Genomic DNA, 19,545 nt, shown 5'->3' on the forward strand with positions numbered 1-19,545 from the left:
TTATATTTTAATAAAAATATATTAGAAAAAAGTCATAGTACGGTAAAAACGTCAGATAAAACAACATAGTATAGTACTTCGAAAAGAACACCATCTTTAACAGTATGTCATAAAATAAGTCATTAGTATCAGTATCAAAGTTACTGAGGAAACGACATAGTATAGTATTTTGAAAAGTAAAGTATGTCATAAAAAAAAGTCTTTCAGTTTCATGTCATGAAAAGAAAGTAATTTTTCATAAAAATGTATGTAATTAAAAAGTATTTGAATAGTATATTATGTTAAGTCATATTGTAAAAATATGTACTGGAAGAATGATTTAATGTATCTTTTGTTAGCGTGTACACTATGTCTGAAAGGTGCTGAAGTAGCAACAATTCAGTTTGACAGGAGGTGTGTGAGCGATGCCACATGTCTTCATATACACTATAATGTGCGTGTGTGGGTTAGTCTGTGCATTAGTAGAGAAGGATCCATACGACAGATTGACAGATATACAGACAGATGCTCAGATGGCCGTCAGGACAGAAACGCCCAGCCTGTCTCCATTCCCAGGATCTGTGTGCGAACTATGTGAACACACACAAATACACAGATACTGCACATCCACAATCTGTCAGCCCATTTTACTTTTCTCCATCACACACACTCACAGCTGTCAGACAAGCTCCTGCTGCGCTATAGGAGGGGGGTCAAAGGTTGTCCCAAATATCACATCCAATCCTTTGTGCTCTTTCTGACCGGCTGGAGTTCAGTCATTACCTTGAACAAAGAACTGTGCAGAAAACATTGTTCGTTTTATGGAAAAATGTAACCTTACTGTAATTCTGGGTGTGGCTGTTATTTCGTTTCACCCAGATTTTTTAAATCCACAAAAAACAAGACTCCTACCTATTTATTTATTTTTTGTTTCATTTTCTCCTATTGTGAGTATAAAAATAAGTGTACATTTCATTTGAATGGCGAGGGTTAAAGCCACAGCACCTATAGGCAAACCAGAATAAATAGGATGAATAAATCCAACCCACAATTTGCATAAAACATGGTTTATTTGCTAAATCCCACACATATTTTACTGACACACACACACTGCAGTCTGCGTGCATTTTTCAATAGACTTGCTATTAAATTATTAACGCACATTAAATATGAATTGCACATGGTGGGTGCAGGCTTGATCCTATGGACATCCATTAGTCACAAGGGCACTTAACCAAGAAACAGACCTTATACTCAGAAATCTTTGTTTTTTCACATCGGTAGAATTGTGTGAACCATAGAGGATAAAAAAAACAACACTCATTGCATTACAGGCCAGGGGGTAAAAAAGTCCCCAGGGAACCTTTAAGTGTGTGCACTCCAAACTGGCAGGCATCGATGGAAAATAAGGAAAATAAACAATACATGACATCATAACATTTGGCATGTTATAATGCAAAACTCCAACTCTAACATTTGTTACTGGGAAATACTGCAGTAACCCTAGTGTGCTAGCAATCATGCAGTTTGCATAGTAACACTTTACCTTTTGGCCTATATACATTTAGTGCAATGCTATGTTTTTTCATTTAAATGGTATTTTTTAATTTTAGTAGAAGTTATTTTGACCTGTTGGTGACGCCAGATAAAACCTGGTGGAAGTACAGAAAACGAAAACAGCCATGATGGCAACGACAGGGTTTAGAAAATGGACCGAGAAAAGAAAGACATCAGACACAGATATTGTGAAGAAACCATCCCTTTATTGGTGTAAAGCAGTCCCATCCAAGTTAGGGTGGACAGATTAAAAACAGTCAGTGCTCAAACAGACCAAACCAGAGTTCGTCCACACCCTGCTGGATATAGTGGGGGGGTTACAGAGTTGTATGGGTGCAGACCTGTGAGCCTGCACCAAAAAACTGACAGGGGTTCCACAGAAAATATAAAAAAGATTTTACTTTACTCCAAATCACATTCACTGCTTTACTGAAACACTACAGCAGTACCAGAACTTTCTCTGGGCGGTAGGAAAGGGTTGGAGGGGGGATGTGTGTGTGTGTGTGTGTGACGGGGAGGGGTGTGTTTACACAAACTAACGGGGTCACAGTGATGACAGTTAAAGAGAAAACCAGGTTATCTTTTTTTTTATTATTTAAAAACCAATGCTAGAGGTTGTTTTACGAGGAGGAGAGCATGAGTGGGCCGGAAGTGTGTCCCCTCCCTCTGTGTTGTTTGATGTCTCCATGGTGATCACCAGGTAACCACGGAGTCCTTTGCCATGTTGCTGCTGCTGCCACCGCTGCAACGTGTTTACTTGGCGTTGGCGGCGCCGCTGAGCATCTTCCGGACTGCCTGAGTGATGCCGTCGCGGTCGATGCCGAAGATCCGGAGTAGCTCTGCGGGCTTCCCGCTGCGGGGCACCTGGGAGACGGCCAGGCGCTGCACGGTGAAGCCGGTCTCGTTCACGACAGCCGCACACACAGCCTCACCTATCCCACCTAAGGAATCAGAAAATAAGAAGGGTTAGTTCACCAAATGTACAGAACAAAAGCATTGGTACTTGTGAGTTATCCAATGCTTTTTCTACAATTTCTGTCTTTGTTCTTCTTTTGTTTTCCACACTGTCATCTTAAATCTCTCACACCCTAACGGACGGTTGAGCTGCAGTGATGTGATGTGGACTGACAGGACAGACTACGCCCTCCCTCCACTTTCTCACTCCTCCTCCTTCACCCCCAGTCTATTACCTCCCTCGATCCTCCCCTATTTTTTCTCAAAACTGTCATTCAAACATTTCTGATTGAGTGAACATGAAAGCTGAGACTGATTCACTACTACTTTCTCCCCAACCCTTGGTTGATATACTAGCTGGGAACTAGTGTGTGCAAAAGAGAGACAGAGAAAGACATGCGCTGTATAGGTACCCACTGTACTACAGAAAATAAACATTATCGATCAGACTTTTTATTATACCAATAAAACATTACATGACCAGGGAAAGAGTAAACAGTTCACAAAAGGACTCAACTTCTACTTCCTTCATTTAACCTCATCTCCAAAATACAATTAAAATTGGTTTGGAGGAAACGGGTAGTGGTACTGGGCTTCCCCCTCTTCCCTGCACCATCTTCCACCCTCTGCTAAGTGCCAACACACACATATAAATCAAAATTAAACGGTCAGGTTCATCCGAATATTGGTGTTTGCATGTTTGTGTGTGTGGAGGAGAGACAAAGAAAAGCAAATTCTATACATCTGTCATGCTGGTACTGAATGTAGGTCAGCGAGAGCCCATAGGCTGGAGCTGAAATTAAGAAACCCTGACAGGCTCTCCCAGCTCCCCCGCCTCCCTCATGTATTGTTTTCATCCATTTCACCTTCTCTGTATCTTACATCTCGCTCCGCAACTTTCACCCCCAATCTCTACAGTACTGTACACTACAGCATCCCTACACCCCCCACCGGCGCACCTCACAGCTTCTCCATCTGCAGACAGACCTTTGTCCTTTGTCTGCCCCAGGCTTTTTATTCATGAGAAACAAACACACTAGCGAAAGCACAACAATCGTTAAGCCTGCTAGTTAGAGCTGCGTGTTATTGTCATGAACTCCACACGGATGCAACTGTACAGATTTTAATTGGACATAATTAACTAGATTGCGCAGTAGTGTGGGACTACATTGCTACATTATTTGTGTCTGTCAAAAAGTATGATGTGTAATTAAAGAACGTCAGTGTGTCCGGAAATCGACGTATTTGGGGAATTGAGAATACTTGGAGAGCATTTCTGGCGTTTTATGATTATGGTATATTTATCAATGGGACATTATAAACATAAATCCATGATAAATCATGACTTCAAGGACCAAATGCAATTCTTAACTATATGGCCTCGCTGTAAAGTTGAAATGTTTTGAGTTTTCCATTACATAATTGAAGTGTTGAGTGGAAACAGATATGTGAAAGTTGGATCTTAGATGTTTTAGGCTAACATATTTGTGGGTCATGTGTTACTCCTCACCTTCGTGGTAGTGGTCCTCCACTGTGATGATGCGTCCTCTGGTAGCCCTGGCGTTGTCGATGATGGTCTTGGAGTCCAGAGGTTTGATGGTGAACGGGTCGATCACACGGATGTTAATTCTCTCTGAAGGAAGAGAGAGGAAAGTAGAGGATCAGTCAAACTGCTGGTTGATAGAAGACTGTACACATTCACGTGACATGGGTTTGCTTTCTTTATACCTTTCTTCAGCTGTTCAGCAGCGGCCAGAGCCTCGTGGAGGGTCACTCCGGCTCCGATCACAGTCACCTGGTCGTCATTGGTCTTATACACAACCTGAGTGGAAGGGGAAGAGATATTTATATGGATAAATGTGGTGTTAGTGATAATTAGGGATTAAAAACAGAACGCAGCTACAAACCTTAGCCTGACCAACATGGAAGTCCTCGTTGCAGCTGTAGATGATGTTGTTCTCTGGGCGGCTTGTTCGGATGAAACACAAACCCTGAAACCAACCAGAAATAATTGACCTGAGTATTTAGGACTAATTTACATGTGTACTTTTTTAACTAACTTTATCACAATCTTAATATAATGTTTTTTTTCTTACTCTACTCTACAAATGTAAACATTTTTTTCCCCCTTATTTCCTTTTTACAGCGACTATTGGTACCTTTGTGTTGGCGGCGAGCTCCACAGCCTTCTCAGTGGAGACACCATCGCTAGGGTAGAAGATGGTTGCCGTGGGAATGGCCCTAAACAAGGCCAAATCTTCCAGAGCCATCTGAGAGGGCCCGTCCTCACCTGATCACACACACATATCAGCACCAAAAGTCAGGAAGAGTCATGATAACATGTTTATTGTTCATGGGAAAACACATTCTGGTAGACTGGCATGCATTCGGTCAGGAAAGGTGCACATGCAATGTACCTGGAGAAGTGGAGGAGGAGGAGACAGGGGAGGAGGAGGAGGAGGAGAAAGAAAATCAGGCCGCTCTGTCGTCACGTCCATGAAACAGAGACAGTGAGGGGGAGGAGGAGGAGGAGGAGGAGGAGGAGGAGGAGGAGGAGGAGGAGGAGGAGGAGGAGGAGGAGGGCTGATACCAGGAGAGGAAGATGTAAAACAGAATAACAGAGAAGGTAAGAAATTGGAGTGAAAAGGGTTTTGGATCAGGAAAATGTAAAACTGACAAATACAAAGGAGCGGTTCAACCCACTGCAGTCAAGTTGAATCTAATCTGATAAAACATTAAAGAATTGTATATCTTCTGCTTTAGTTGATTTTTTACTTGACATGCATTGTGTATATTTTGGATCTAGTTTAACAATTAGAAAAATATTATCAAATGTAAATCAAAATCAAATAAATCGTTAGCAATATAGAGCTTTATATCATCAGCATAACCACGGAAACTTATGCCGTGTTTCCTGAAGACATAAAGGGGACCTAAAATTGAGCCTTGGGGAACACCACAATTCAATTGATAGTCTTTAGATGACTCTTCTTCCATGTGTATAAAAACTGTTAGGTAAGATGTAAGCCAATTAATAACTGTACCAGAAATGCCAACAAGATTGTTCAGTCAACCTAAAATAATTGTATGATCTACAGTTTCAAAAACAGCGTTTAAGTCAAGTACTAAACTACTAAAACCGAGAGCTTGTCCTTGTCTGCATTGCATCTGAGGTAATTTACTTAATTTACTTAAGCTGATTGCTTGCTATTATCAACACTGGTACACTTCAAACAGATTATGAGAATCAATAAAATCATTCAAGTGATTAAAAACATTGTTTTCTATAATTTTACTTAAAAATGGCAAGTTAGATACTGGTCTGTAGTTGTTCAAATTTGAGGCATCTAGATTTGTTTCGCCTGTTTTTGCTTGTTTTCATATATTTCAGTGGGCTAAAAATCCCCAAAAAACAATAAAAAAGGGTCACAGTGAAATTCACAAAGACATACTAGGCGCATTCACACCACAGTACTTTTCCCACAAAGGTTCATGAGAACTTAGTTCATGAGAACTCTTTAGTTCTCATGAACTAAGTACAGATCGCGTTCACACCGGAATAAGTCCCTGGGGGTGGATTAGGCAAATGAAGCCGCTGACGTCACTTCTTCTTCTTCGGGTTTGCTGGCAGGCCGCAAACCACTTCACGGCGTATACTGCCCCGGAGTTGGGGACTGGCTTCCGAGTAAATCGCCAGAACGCCGACACCTCCTCATCTCCACCGCTCCCATGTTTTATTTTGTGTTGCCATAAGTTAGTCTCTCTGCGTTTCTGCGCTGGGCTAATGCTAATAATGTTAATGCGAGGATAATAAAATGGCGGCTTCACAAAACTTTTTGGGACTTTTAAGGGGCGTGGTTTGCATTCCGCCCAGCCAATCAGACATAGGAACCTTTTTCTCCCACGAAAGTCCCTGCTCTCTAGCAGGGACTGAAAAGGGGGTAAAAAGGTTCTCATGAACTAATTTTAGTACCGGCTCTAAGTTCTCATGAACCTTTGTGGGAAAAGTACTGCGGTGTGAATGCACCTAATGTGGGTTAAAGTGACTTTACGCTAACAACATATTTGCTCTCCTTCGGTGTTGTCTTATTTTCTTATCTAAATGCCAGTAAAACATCATTATATCCTACAAAATAACCCCAACTGTTAGCAATGATGCACTGTTTAACAGTCTAATGTTGTTCATCACAAGAAATAAAGGAACGTCTGAAAGTTCATAGGATGATTCTTTCAGGTCATGATTGGTGGTGAAACGAGAGGCATGAACTGACCAATAGAGACGCCACAGTGGGAGCCGCAGAGGTTGATGTTGCTCTCGGAGATGGCGGCCATGCGGATCTGGTCGTAGGCCCGACTGAAGAAGGTGGCGAAGGTGCTGGCAAACACCACGTTACGGTCCCGCACGGCACAGCCTATCGCCACGCTCACCTGCAGGAGAGAGGAGGAACATTAGGAGGTGGTACAACATTAGTGAAATACGGGAACATTTTCTACAGACAATCATGGTCCCCCAAGGATACATCCTGCTGACTTTGGTGGTTCCCTGGCTTTGAAATGTCTCAGCTTTACCTACGCACAATGTTCACAGCAAAGTAAAAAAGTCTATAGGCTACTGCAGTATAAAGAAAAAGGTATTCTCTTATTCTAACTTGTCTGTTTCTCACCATGTTCTGCTCTGCGATGTAGCACTCCACAAAGCGGTTTGGGTGTTCATTCTTGAAAAGCTCGGCAAAGGTGGAGTTCTTGGTGTCTCCATCCAGAGCCACTACGTGGTCGTTGTAGCGGCCCAGCTTGGCCAGAGCCATGCCGTACGCCTTCCTTGTAGCAATCTGGTGAAACAGGGACAAACCAAACAAATCAAAGCTTTGTTGTGCAAAAATGTGAAATGTTTTTCTTTAGTCTGATATCAAACACAATCAAGTCAAGACATCTGAGCTGGTCTTACCTTCTCTCCAGTCTTGTAGCTGGGTGCACTGGGCATGCGGATGTTGCGCAGGCTGACAGGCGATGCATCCTCGACGGGCGGAGAAGGATACAGGCGCTTGTTGCAGCTGACAATACGGCTCTGCATCTCTTTGATCACGCTGTCGGCCATGTCTTTGGGCAGGGGCTTACCGTGCCAACCCATCTTATCCTCAGCCGCTGAAAGACACACAAAAAACAGTGCAGTATATTATATGACAATGAAAACTAATGACAGAGTTGAGGTAATAAAAACAAAACTTTTTTAACCGGACAAACCGGAAACCTGTCTGATTGTTTGGTCAATGACACTGTACATATGCTGCCAAAAACATACATTTCGTATTTTGAAATCGTGTAGAATTGTTGATTGTTTTTGACAGTGGTGGAAAGTAACTAACTACATTTGTCAAGAACTTTACCTAAAGGACATTTAGGTCACCTTACTTTAATATTTCCATGTTGTGCTACATTGTGCACTTCATTTTGAAGGGAAATATGTACAAAAAGTATAGCTAAATTGTTGAGATGAGCTTCCAACCCACTTGAGCACTTTAAATGCACTTTGAACTTAAGTTAGATTTGGCATGCATGACTTGTAGTTGTTTTGATGTATTTTAAAATGTTTGTTAAAAAATCGCAGTACATCTTCCACGCTGACTTATTTATTAAGAACGTTTAGATATCAATGTTGACGCACCTGAAAAATGCATATACTCTGGAAACTAAATTCCTCCTGATGTCCTTCAAACTTAAATATCCTCCACACGCATGTGCATAAAATAAACTAAGGCCACCTGTCACACTCATAACAATTGTACACTTCAGTGAGTCCCCACATACTTCAAATATCAAAATCGAGAGGCCAGAGACTTACTGTAAAACAACTCTCACCATTCTGAGAAAAACGTATCTATACAAAGACATACTCCTCTCTTAGACACACACACACGTTGCTGTTATAACTCCTTTTTTTAACCTTTCTCTCTTACAAACACACATGGTCATACACGCTGCCCCTACACATTCTGAGGGATTACCGAGTTGATGCAGCTAAAACATGAAAGCGCTGCCTGGATTACAGCGAGTCAGGGCCCCTCTGCACTGGCTGCAGGTCCCTGGGGCGGTAAAAATACTTCTGACCGAAATATTATTACCCTTGGGTTTCACTGAGTTATCAATTAAGAAACAGGCTTTTGAAGCAGGTGAGCGATACATGTCATGGTTTAGAATGTATGATACTCTTAATGGTTTTGCTTGAAATATGTTTCTTCATTTAGTTTGACTTTTGAAAGATACATCCATACATTTTTTAGGAATTTGTGTCTAATTATTTAACATGTTGGAACTCTTCACATTACAGGATAAAACCACACTGACGTTGGCGTTTGCATAGGGTTGATTACTGTGTGCCTGTGCATTGTACCTGGGATGCCCTTGCCCTTGATAGTCTTGGCAATGATGGCGAGTGGCTGATGGCGAGGCTGACTCAGCACTTTGCACAGCTCCTCCACACTGTGGCCGTCCACAATGATGGCTTGCCAGCTGGGAAATCAGAGGAGAAGAAACTATAAATGCACTCGACCAGATCAGTTTCTATGAATTAATAAAACACTAGGTTTCTTTTCTTAAAATAAACATGCCTACTGGAAATCTTCCATACCTTCCCCCTACTTTATATCGTAGCAGCATGTTAGCGTTTTAGCTCATATCTCCCTATCTTGGATTTAGACAGAAGATTTGACACAACCCAAACAGAGCAGTTCACAACATAATACATCTTTGTAAATGTTACAAAAAATGGTTGCTGAAATCAGATTCTGGTTTACAAAGTAACATTGTATCTAATACAAAAATGCTCACAATTTAGGAATAGTTGCCATCATTACGGCCCGTCCACACAGCGGTGTGCGCTGACGCTTGCCGGCGGGCGTGTCTGAAACTCGACCAACAACCAATCACATGAATCTCCCGCCCCTGACACACAAGCAGCGGTTTGATTGGCTAGAGCTTGTACTGGCATATGATTCGATTGGCTGACGCTTCTGCCGAGGCGTCAAAAGTTGAACATTGCTCAACTTTTGCAGCGAGCCACGCCAGCTATGCTCCACGTCGCTTCCCACGATGCATTTCAGCTAAAAGTGACGTCACCCCATTCAAAGTGAATGGTGAAGCGTCAACGCACGCCGCTGTGTGGACGGGCCGTAACGGAGCGTCCACACTACAGCTTCAAAAAAAGCTTGGAGCTGGGCGTGTCTGGAGCTTGGGGATTTTATTCAAGCAACATGACCAACAACCAATCACATGAATCTCCCGCCCCCGACATACAAAGCAAAAAACCCCGGGGATTTTATGGGAGCAATATATATATATAAACTCCCCAAACAGGCGAAAACCTACCAGTTTCCCCCACTGTCTCTGCCACCTCCCTCCATGCCTGGTTCCTCCGGTTTGTATCCCGGTAGGTGAAGAGGGTCTGGTCATACAAAACCGGGTGATTGCTACGGCGATAGTTAGTTTCTCCTCCGACTTTTTTTTGAAATATAGAAATGAACGGCGGGATATCTCTCCCAGCTTAGACGCGGTTTGATTGGCTACGGCTTCAGCTGTCAGATTTTGGGAAACGGGATTTGATTGGCTGGCGCTGGCTACTCCGGCGTCAGAAGTTGAACACAACTTCTGACGCCGGAGACGGACCGCTCTGCTACCCACAATTCAGTTCGGCGAAAAAGCGAGGCTACGTGACGTCACCCCATTGAAAGTGAATGGGCAGATTGGAGTTTTCGACGCTGTCGACGCTATAGTGTAGACGGGCCGTAACTGAATACATGATGATTTATTCATCCATTATGGAAAGCTGTTAATTCAATTTCATCTGGGTTGTTTACTCAAGTACATGACACACAATCGCCTCACATTTAGATATTTTTACAAACACCCACCCTCCCGTGCACACCCTCACCCTCTGACTCCCCCCTGCTCACCCAAAGGCCTCGCAGCGTCGCTGGTACTTCTCCACGTGGTGCTGCAGTGGAGCCGGGTCGCTCTGTCCCAGGCGGTTGATGTCCAAAATGGCCACCAGGTTGTCTAGCTGGTAGTACGAGGCGAAGGCCATGGCCTCCCACACCGAGCCCTCGGACATCTCACCATCTCCCAGCAGGCAGAACACCTGATAGCTACAAACAGAAGGGGGAGAGACTTCAGTTCATGTGGAGCAGACAGGAAGAGAGGTTCAATTATATGGAGGGGTGATTTTCTGTATCAGCTCCAATTCCTCATCATCTCCTGATCCCTCCTATAGGGCTCAATGTGACAGCACCCCTCACACCTAAACACACACAAACACACACTCTGCTCCACTGCGCTCTGATCACCCTCACTAGTTGCTCCCGCGGCGTAACGACTGCTGACAGCTTTCCAGTCAAATAGACACATTCATTAAAGCTGGAAGATAGGCCGAGACACGCCACATTACACCACACATTCCGAACCCGAAAAAACACACGGCAGAGAGAGAAAGGAGAGGAATTTCACAGAGGTGGAGATGGAGAGAGATAGAGGATGAGAAAAGAGATCATATTTAAGACTGGAGGGAAAAGCATTAATAACCACTTAGACAGATATCTTAAGGTTATGGTTATTAAATGTGTCTGCTGAAACGTTCCAAAAGACCCAATTCTGAAGAAAAAGATGTCAGCTTGTGTTCAGTGTTCCAGTCTCTAAATATAATAAGTACATACACATTCAAATAAAGAGAGTTGATTAGTTGTTGTGCCTGATCATTTCAGCATCCAAGTTTGAAACTATAATTTATTTTAACAGCAGGTTAGTAAGCTATAAAGTTAAACTAAAATTGTAATCAAGTCACATTCAAGAGTTTAATTTTTATTTTGAACTGAACAGGAGTATTATGAATGCAGCGCTCTGAAGAAACCACAGTGTAAGGGTACCCTTTCATTTTACTCTATTCCTTTTATTACACTGAACAAAAATATAAATGCAACACTTTTGTTTTTGCTCCCATTTTTCATGAGATGAACTCAAAGATCTAAAACATTTTCTATATACACAAAATAACCATTTCTCTCAAATATTCAGTAGGCTACTCGAGTTGAGGGGGGGTGAGGGGGGATGGCATCCCCCCTGAAATAAAAACGGTCAAAATCATCCCCCTTCTAAAACTGCCATTCCCCCTTTCCATCCCTTATGTAATTTTATCAATGAACGTGGCACTGGTATTAATGCTATTTCAACATTAATTTTGCGCATTTTGAGTAAAATACTGTGGGCGAGGGAGCACGCACACAAGTCACTGACGCTATGCGAGTGCCCTAGAGCGCGCCAGAGCGCCGTGATGCGCCTGTTTGATCTATACCAGAAGCGCAGGTAACGGTCATCACAATGGCCAAGCGACCAGGAGGACAACGCGATCTGAGGGACTTCATATTTAAAAATACTAAAAATAACATTTCAGGTAAGTCAAGAGTCAGTAATCTTAGTCATTACTCACTACTTTAGTCACCAAAGGTGGAATCTATGGACATAAGCAGCAATAACAACTTAGTTTGGAGTTATACGTTTTTCTCTCGTGTTAGCTAGCTGATACGACTCAAAACTGTTGATGAAATGATACCACCAGCACCAGAAGAGCTGAAACCCCTCCTTCAAGCAGTGAACACTCTAGTCATCTCCACAGCTGAGTGTGAACGTGGGTTTAGTCAGATGAACATTTTAACCACAACTAGAAGCTCCCTAGAGGTAAAAAGCATGTCAGCCTTGCTTTTCATCTGGGGGCAGGTAGCCGGCCAGTAGGGGGGTAAGGGATGTAATTTAAGGCTAATAGGTGCTATTTGTCAGTGTGTTGGCCCTCCACTGAACAAGTTCAGACCAGAGGTATATGTCAAGACTTGGCTTCAAAGCCATTGCTTAGCTAACAATCCGAAAGCAAGAGCCAGAAACATTTAGACCAAAAAGCATGATTATGAAAATCTTTGGAAACTTCTATGAGATGGGGGATGAGATACAATGGTAGGCAGCCATTGACAACATTGGTCCTATTTTGTATTATCTGTATAATCTTTTAATATATTTTCATATTTTGTAAACAATTTCAATTTGCACTTAATGCCCTGTTAAAAAAAGTAACATTGGGAATGCTAACATAACATATTTGTATTTGAACTGCAATAAAATGATGATAGATCAATATTTCTCTAATTTTTTCCCTCAAATTTTTCATGAAGTGTTTAATTTACATAATGATTTAATTAATTACGATAAAAATGTAACCCTTTAGATACCAGTTTTGATCGTATACCAGTAACTGCTTTTTTGAAAAAATTCAATATTCTAAAAACTATTTTGACTTTATTATTAGTATAATCAGTTGATCCATCTGAATAATAAATGAGGGACTGTTAACCTACAAGATTTGTACCATATACTTCCATTATAACCACATTTGTGTATCCCCTCCCCCCCTTTAAATTAAAGTGAAAAAAAGATTTTGCACCAATCTGACCCTAAATGTTAGTGGTGCCATGGCAGCCCGGGGACCGACTCTAATTCTGAGGTGCCTTGGTCAAGAGCAATAAAAGGAGTATCTGAACATCCATAACATGCATGTTGTTTTAGGAGTATAATAATTATCTTTATGCTGGTTGGTCTCCCACCCTCGGCGGGTTATCAACACAAATTATGTCCCCATATGATAAAATCCACCACCCCCCCTGATTTTTTTTTACAACTTGAGTATTGCAAATATTGTTCACAAATCTGAAAAAATCTGTGATAGTGAGCACTTCTCCTTTGCCGAGATAATCCATCCCACCTCACAGGTGTGGCATATCAAGATGCTGATTGGACAGCATGCTTGAGTGACACACTCAGCACCCTATACAGGGTCGCTACAATACAATGCTAAATATTCCTGCAGCTGCACTCCAGGTTGTGTGTTTCTGCCTAAAATAGGAGTTGATATGGTTGCCATTCTGCAGTTTTTGCCACATATTATGTTATGAAAGCATTGATGCAGCCTCTTAAAGTGACTTCAGAGCGGCTGTGTTGCAGTGAATTAGCTTGACAGGCTTTTCCCAGCATCTCAGGGGAAATACGTACGCCCTCGCACGCACAACCGTACACAGCGACATGCACGGTGTATAAAATATAAAAGAACTGCGTGGGATTTTTGCGTTTTTATTGCGAGAGGATGAGGATAAAGGGTGAGGCAGGGAGTTGAGGGAGGAGCCGTACTCTTGCATGTGTGATTATTAGAGCAGAAACAATCGAGTGCACACAGAATGCAGAGTGAGAGATATCAAGGGCAGCCAACTCTGACTGCAAATGCGACGTTCCCCAAACTGCTTTTTCACTGCGTCTGTTGTGTGTAAAAATACAAAATTGCCGTTGAGTCCGTCTCTCTCCGTTTGGTTTACAAAGAAATGTGTAAACCATGTTCCTGAAAATCAGCCAAGGCGCTTTTGCATCATAGGCCTATGCATTTTCTATGAAATGTGAATGGCATGCGGACCTCTCTTGCCCTTGCTTTTGTTGGAGTGGAAACCATGTGGCGCTTTCTAGATCACGCTAGAACAAAGGAGACACGAGGACTGACCTATCCATTGGAATGTAAAGACGTTTTATAAAGAAATACAACAAAAGAAACCGATGGATATTGTTCATCAAATTAAAAAAATCTATCTTAATATTTTAATCAAACAAAGGAATCCCCATCATCAATTTCCCCCCCTCACTTTACCTCTTTCTGGAGTGGTTCTTGATCTAACTGGACTGATATGATTGTAGAACTGATCAGAGGTCAGATCCCCTGGCTCTCTGAGCGCTGGCCTAAATGACCAGACCTGTCAGGTAAGCTTTGATCCAAATGTTTTAAATGTCACATGTCAGCATGGTTCAGTGCAGCGTGCGCTATGTCATGCATCATTTCATACCGTCTACCTGTGTGTAGAAGCAAGCTGGCCTGCTGCTTTGCTCAATGTCAGGGAGTCTCTGTGTTACAATTTGTGTGCGTGTGTTTTGTGAATGTTACCTGGCCTTGTCAAAGTATTTTCCGGTGTAGGCCATCCCACAGGCGGCTCCCAGCCCCTGACCCAGAGATCCAGTGGCCACATCCACAAACTGCTGCTTCTGTTAACACACACACACACACACACACACACACACACACACACACACACACACACACACACACACACACACACACACACACACACACACACACACACACACACCACACACACACACCACACACACACACACACACACACACACACACACACACACACACACACACACACACACACACACACACACACACACACACACATACATCAGCAGAGAGCAAGACTGCATACACAGAAACCATGAAGTACAGTGGATGTTTTTCTGAGAATTCCTAACGTGCAAGAAGAAGAAAGAATGTGGTGCGACAGTCTGCAGTGTGTCAGTATCTGGGTTGATGTGAACACAGCGTCTTGTTAATGTCTGCAGAGGAGGAGAAAGGAGCAGAGGACGGACCGCCTCTGTCACACAACATCATCTCTGTCTGTGATCTGTGAGTGTGTTCATGTCTCTCTATGAACAGAATGTGCATGAAACCTCATTTATAGATGGCAGAAAAATATATGTTTTATTTGTATTCCCTGTCCTATTTATCTTGCACCCTGTTCTGAACCACAGTGTGAAAGCTCATTTCCTCTCTATGTCACAGAGATATTCAAACCATTTCTAGCAGGAAAAGTACACTATCCTAAATTGCTGAAAGGAAGATTTTGAAATGCTGCATATTTGAACAACTCAGTATACACCAGTGACACACATTCCCTTGGTAATGTCATATAAATATTTTAAGATTCTTAGATGCGGTCAAAGGGTTTGCCCAAAGCTCGAGTTTGACAGATGGCTTCATGCTCGCCAGGCTGGGAGCAAAGTCAAATGTAACCTTTAGCACAAAAACGTTTGCAATATGATCTTTGAGTTTGTAAAAGATATCAAGAAACAGATAAGGGAACTGTTTTGAAGTCAGAGAGATTCAAATGTGATAATGGTTGAAGAGTGAGCTGTGAATGAAGCCTTAATGTTCATGTACTGGTATAGCCCTGTTTTAAATTAGTTTCCTCATGGACATCCAATGGCTTTCCAAAGACCAGTTAAATACTGCATATGGCAGGGGTCTGGGTTTTTATGTTTTCTCAATGTTTCCTGCAGGCCTCACCGGCACTGGGTGTCCCTCCAGGATGGAGTCCACCTTGCGGAGGTTGAGGAGCTCGTTCTCCTTCAGGTAGCCCGTCTCCGCCCACACGGCGTACAGCACGGGGGCTGCATGACCCTGAGGAGGCAGAGGTCAAAGGTCATATTTAGAGAGATAACATCACACACTGGAAACCTGTTTCTGGGTGCTGGAGCTTTATAAATCGCTCAACAATGTAAGATGCAGTTTTTATGTCATTTCCCCTCCTCGTGTACATTTTCCGCACGCCTGAAAACAGGTTATCATGCATAACATTGTGATAATAAGTTTCTCTGCATTGAGTGCTTTAAGTAAAGTTATATAATTACTGAGGTATAATGCATTAAAACATTTATTATAATGATATAATGATTTAAAAAATGTGTTATGTTATAAAGCATTGTTAATATTAATGATAGCTTATTATAACAATGATGATAAATTATTAGCAAATGTAATGCATTATAAGTATGTTTTTTAAAGCACTGGCACCTTATAAATATCAAACACTATTAAAAAATGCATGAGGGCTTGCACAACGCATTTTCACAAGATGTGTATTAAATTATAAGTAGGTCATGGTGTCGCTGGGCATTCATAGGAGGAACACCTGCTGTGTGTGTGTGTGTGTGTGTGTGTGTGTGTGTGTGTGTGTGTGTGTGTGTGTGTGTGTGTGTGTGTGTGTGTGTGTGTGTGTGTGTGTGTGTGTGTGTGTGTGTGTGTGTGTGTGTGTGTACCTTGGAGAGGATAAAGCGGTCGCTGTTGGCGTTTCGGGGGTCTTCAGGTCGGTATTTCATGGTATGAAAGAACAGCACAGACATGATCTCTGATATGCTGCAACATGATGTGGGATGACTGCAAAAAAAAAGGAATATGGCAAGAAAGGAATTAGATACACTGCAAATCAAATGAAAAACTTGACGTGCCCCCTGCTTCCACTGTTGTACTCCAAAAGCATTTTGAGGGAAAACTTTGCACACACATATGCAGAGAAAGGGATTAAAACTAGAAGTCAAGCTGGACACTTTGTCAACGTGGAGAGGGTTAATTCATGCCAGTCCCACTGTAGTCAGAGTTATGTAAGACAGACAGTATGCTAGTGAGACTGACTTGATCAGGGTCAGACAGGCAGTATCTAAATATACAGTGTCTAACACACACAAGAAGTGTACATACATTTGGAGGAAGCCCCCCTCTCTTATACATGCACACATACAGACATAATTCAAACTGTAGTACCACACAGTAATGCCAATACCTTTTAACATGTGGTTATGATGTTTTATTTGTCAAATGTTGTTATTCTGTTTATTTTCAAACCACATGCCTATAATACCTCACTCAGGCCTCTTCCACGAAGGGCATTTTCCTTACTTTGCTGAAAAGGGAAAAAGTGAACAAATAATGAAAAAAATGAATAAAGCAAAAATCCTAAAGGACATGATAAATAGATGTCATGTTTGATGACAGGATATGAGGTGAGCGATGCAACGTGACCACTGGCTGTGATAAAAGAATGGAATAAATGAAACATGAATGTAAGCCAAAAATGTAAGCTACATAAGCATGTTTCAGTGATCAAACTGGAATTGCACTATTGAACATCTTATGATTGACTTTGAATCAGCTACTTAAGGTTTAGTCTACTAATTGAGAGTCTCTGAATTGATTTAAAGAAAAGTAGTGCTCAGTCAAAAATCATCAATAACTACAGAAAACACGAATAAGAGAGGCAAAACGAGGGCAATAAACACAGTTACTGCAGTTCAAACATCTCCAATGCAACTAATAAATACAAAATATTTATACGGTGTAGTATTCGACACGTGGGATATTCAGCATTGGAATAAAATAAAAAGCACACACAGGAACATTTCCACTGTTTTACATTTAATCCTTTAATCTGCTATTTTCTTTCACTTGCAATTTTATTTTGAAATGTCTCATCGGACCTATGCGGGGAGGCAGCAGCGCGCGCTCCCCGGACCCATTCCGCTGCCTGCACGAGAGCATGTACCGCTCGAGCCCCTGCCCCTCCTCTAAACGACCAGCGTACGCAAAGGGTTAAGAGTGAGCGGAACACTGTGAACCCGCAGCAATGTATGCCGAACCAAATACGACCCTATGTTTTAAATAGTGCACGGTATTGAAGGGGCGGTTTTACAAAAATAAAAAAAGTCAGTTTAATTTAATTTCATGAGTAGGCTATCATATCCCTCAAAAATTATCGTAAATCATGCAAATTAGATTAACTCTGATCCTTAACACCTTGCTAGCCTACTTTCTTGACAAGTGCGTAAATTACGCACAATGCATTTTGGCACACAACTATTTTACTTACAATAACATTAGAACATTTAGTCAATTTTTCTACGTCACACTGAAAGCAAATATTCTCACGTGCAGCTTTATTCTGCTGATCCTCCTGCACGCAGTCTGATGGGGACAGTGAGTCGGTCCATCAGGACAAAACGAAAACTGGCTTTGTTGTGTACATTCGAGCCTGCGTTTATAATAATTCAAGTGCATTAATCATATATTAACTGTCCCGGGGCAATAACCTTGTTTTGTTTTGTTTTGCAATACCATATATGTTCAGTCTTATTTAATTCCTCCGTGTTCCCCCTCTTACCCGCTGCCAGCTGCAGTTGTCGCTTTGATGGAGTTGATCCGGAGCCGGGTCGCGATGTTCCGGAGCGCCTGCACCGTCTGCTGGTCTGGTTTATGGTAGTCCTCCATCTGGTCGATGCAACGTAGAAAGCACACACGTACACACAAATTAAGTTAAAGAGTTAAAAGTCCCCGGTCTGTTGTCACGAGAACAGAGGCGATGGGTGTGTAGCGGACAGTGGCAGGGGTTAAAAAGAGGCAGTGGTTTTGAACCTGACAGACAGGGAGCAGGAGGGGGCGTGTCCGCAAGCAAAGCCTATGAATGTGGCTAATCTGGGGCTAAAAGCAGCACACGGTTACTCAAACTGGCACGCATGAGCACATTGAACAGTGGGAGGGCTTTGGGCTGAGACCAAGGCCACACGTACACTCTCACGAGCAGGTGCACGCTCACACAGTCAGGGACGCTCAGGTTCAACATATACAGCTCCATATTGTATCTGATGATGATGATGATGATGATGATGATGATGATGATGATGATGATGATGACACAGTGAAGACATAGGCAGAAGAGTGAAAATAAACGGAAAACATATCAAGGAAAGCACTACAGTTGCAATGTTGCATTTCAAGATTAACTGTTCTCAATGAGCTGGTATAATGAAATTATATAGTTCAAAATGTAATGTAATTTATCGGTATTTTAGTTTATCTTTACATTCAGTCACTATCTGTCACAAACTTCCATCACCCATGGAAACAATTAATAATGTCTTTGAAATAAATATGAGGATTTTCCAAATAGGTTCCGGAAATCAGCTGAAATGCGGTGTTATTGACATTAATAAAAGTTGGAAGGGAAAACATAGACACATATCAGATACAACTAAGTGGGATACAATCCATTTAAACAATTAAGTGTACCTGCCCTGTGACGCTACAGCATTTACGTGATAGAGGAAGAACAGGAAGGATCGCAAATCTTACCTTAATAACATTAATCTTATTAATGACATTTGAGCTGATTAGCTGCAGTAGAGCTCCTCCTGAACAGGCACTCACATGACATTCAGGTGAGTAGTCACACAGATAGATGGATTGTAGAATTTACAGTTATTGAAAGGTTCATTTTAGAGGACTGTGATCTTGTATTTTTCATGCTAGGTACAGTGGTTCCCAAGGACAAGTACAAATCTCAAGGCACATCTATTGTGCAAAAATAGCCCTTATAA

General features: G+C 42.0%; 1 protein-coding gene across 1 annotated transcript; it reads right to left on the reverse strand.

Moving 5' to 3' along the window:
* Positions 1–1,749: 1,749 nt before the first annotated feature.
* On the reverse strand, positions 1,750–18,541 carry LOC117449804 (transketolase-like). The gene is made up of 14 exons (XM_034087696.2): positions 18,333–18,541; positions 16,438–16,555; positions 15,686–15,799; positions 14,501–14,598; positions 10,437–10,628; positions 8,879–8,997; positions 7,436–7,632; positions 7,155–7,319; positions 6,762–6,918; positions 4,650–4,780; positions 4,398–4,481; positions 4,219–4,312; positions 4,001–4,123; positions 1,750–2,477 (listed from the first exon to the last, which is right to left on the reverse strand). The coding sequence occupies exons 1-14, from the start codon at positions 18,437–18,439 to the stop codon at positions 2,290–2,292; spliced, it is 1,887 nt and encodes a 628-aa protein (XP_033943587.1). The 5' UTR covers positions 18,440–18,541; the 3' UTR covers positions 1,750–2,289.
* Positions 18,542–19,545: the final 1,004 nt, after the last annotated feature.

The sequence above is a fragment of the Pseudochaenichthys georgianus genome, chromosome 7 (assembly GCF_902827115.2).
Source record: "Pseudochaenichthys georgianus chromosome 7, fPseGeo1.2, whole genome shotgun sequence".
Taxonomy (NCBI): domain Eukaryota; kingdom Metazoa; phylum Chordata; class Actinopteri; order Perciformes; family Channichthyidae; genus Pseudochaenichthys; species Pseudochaenichthys georgianus.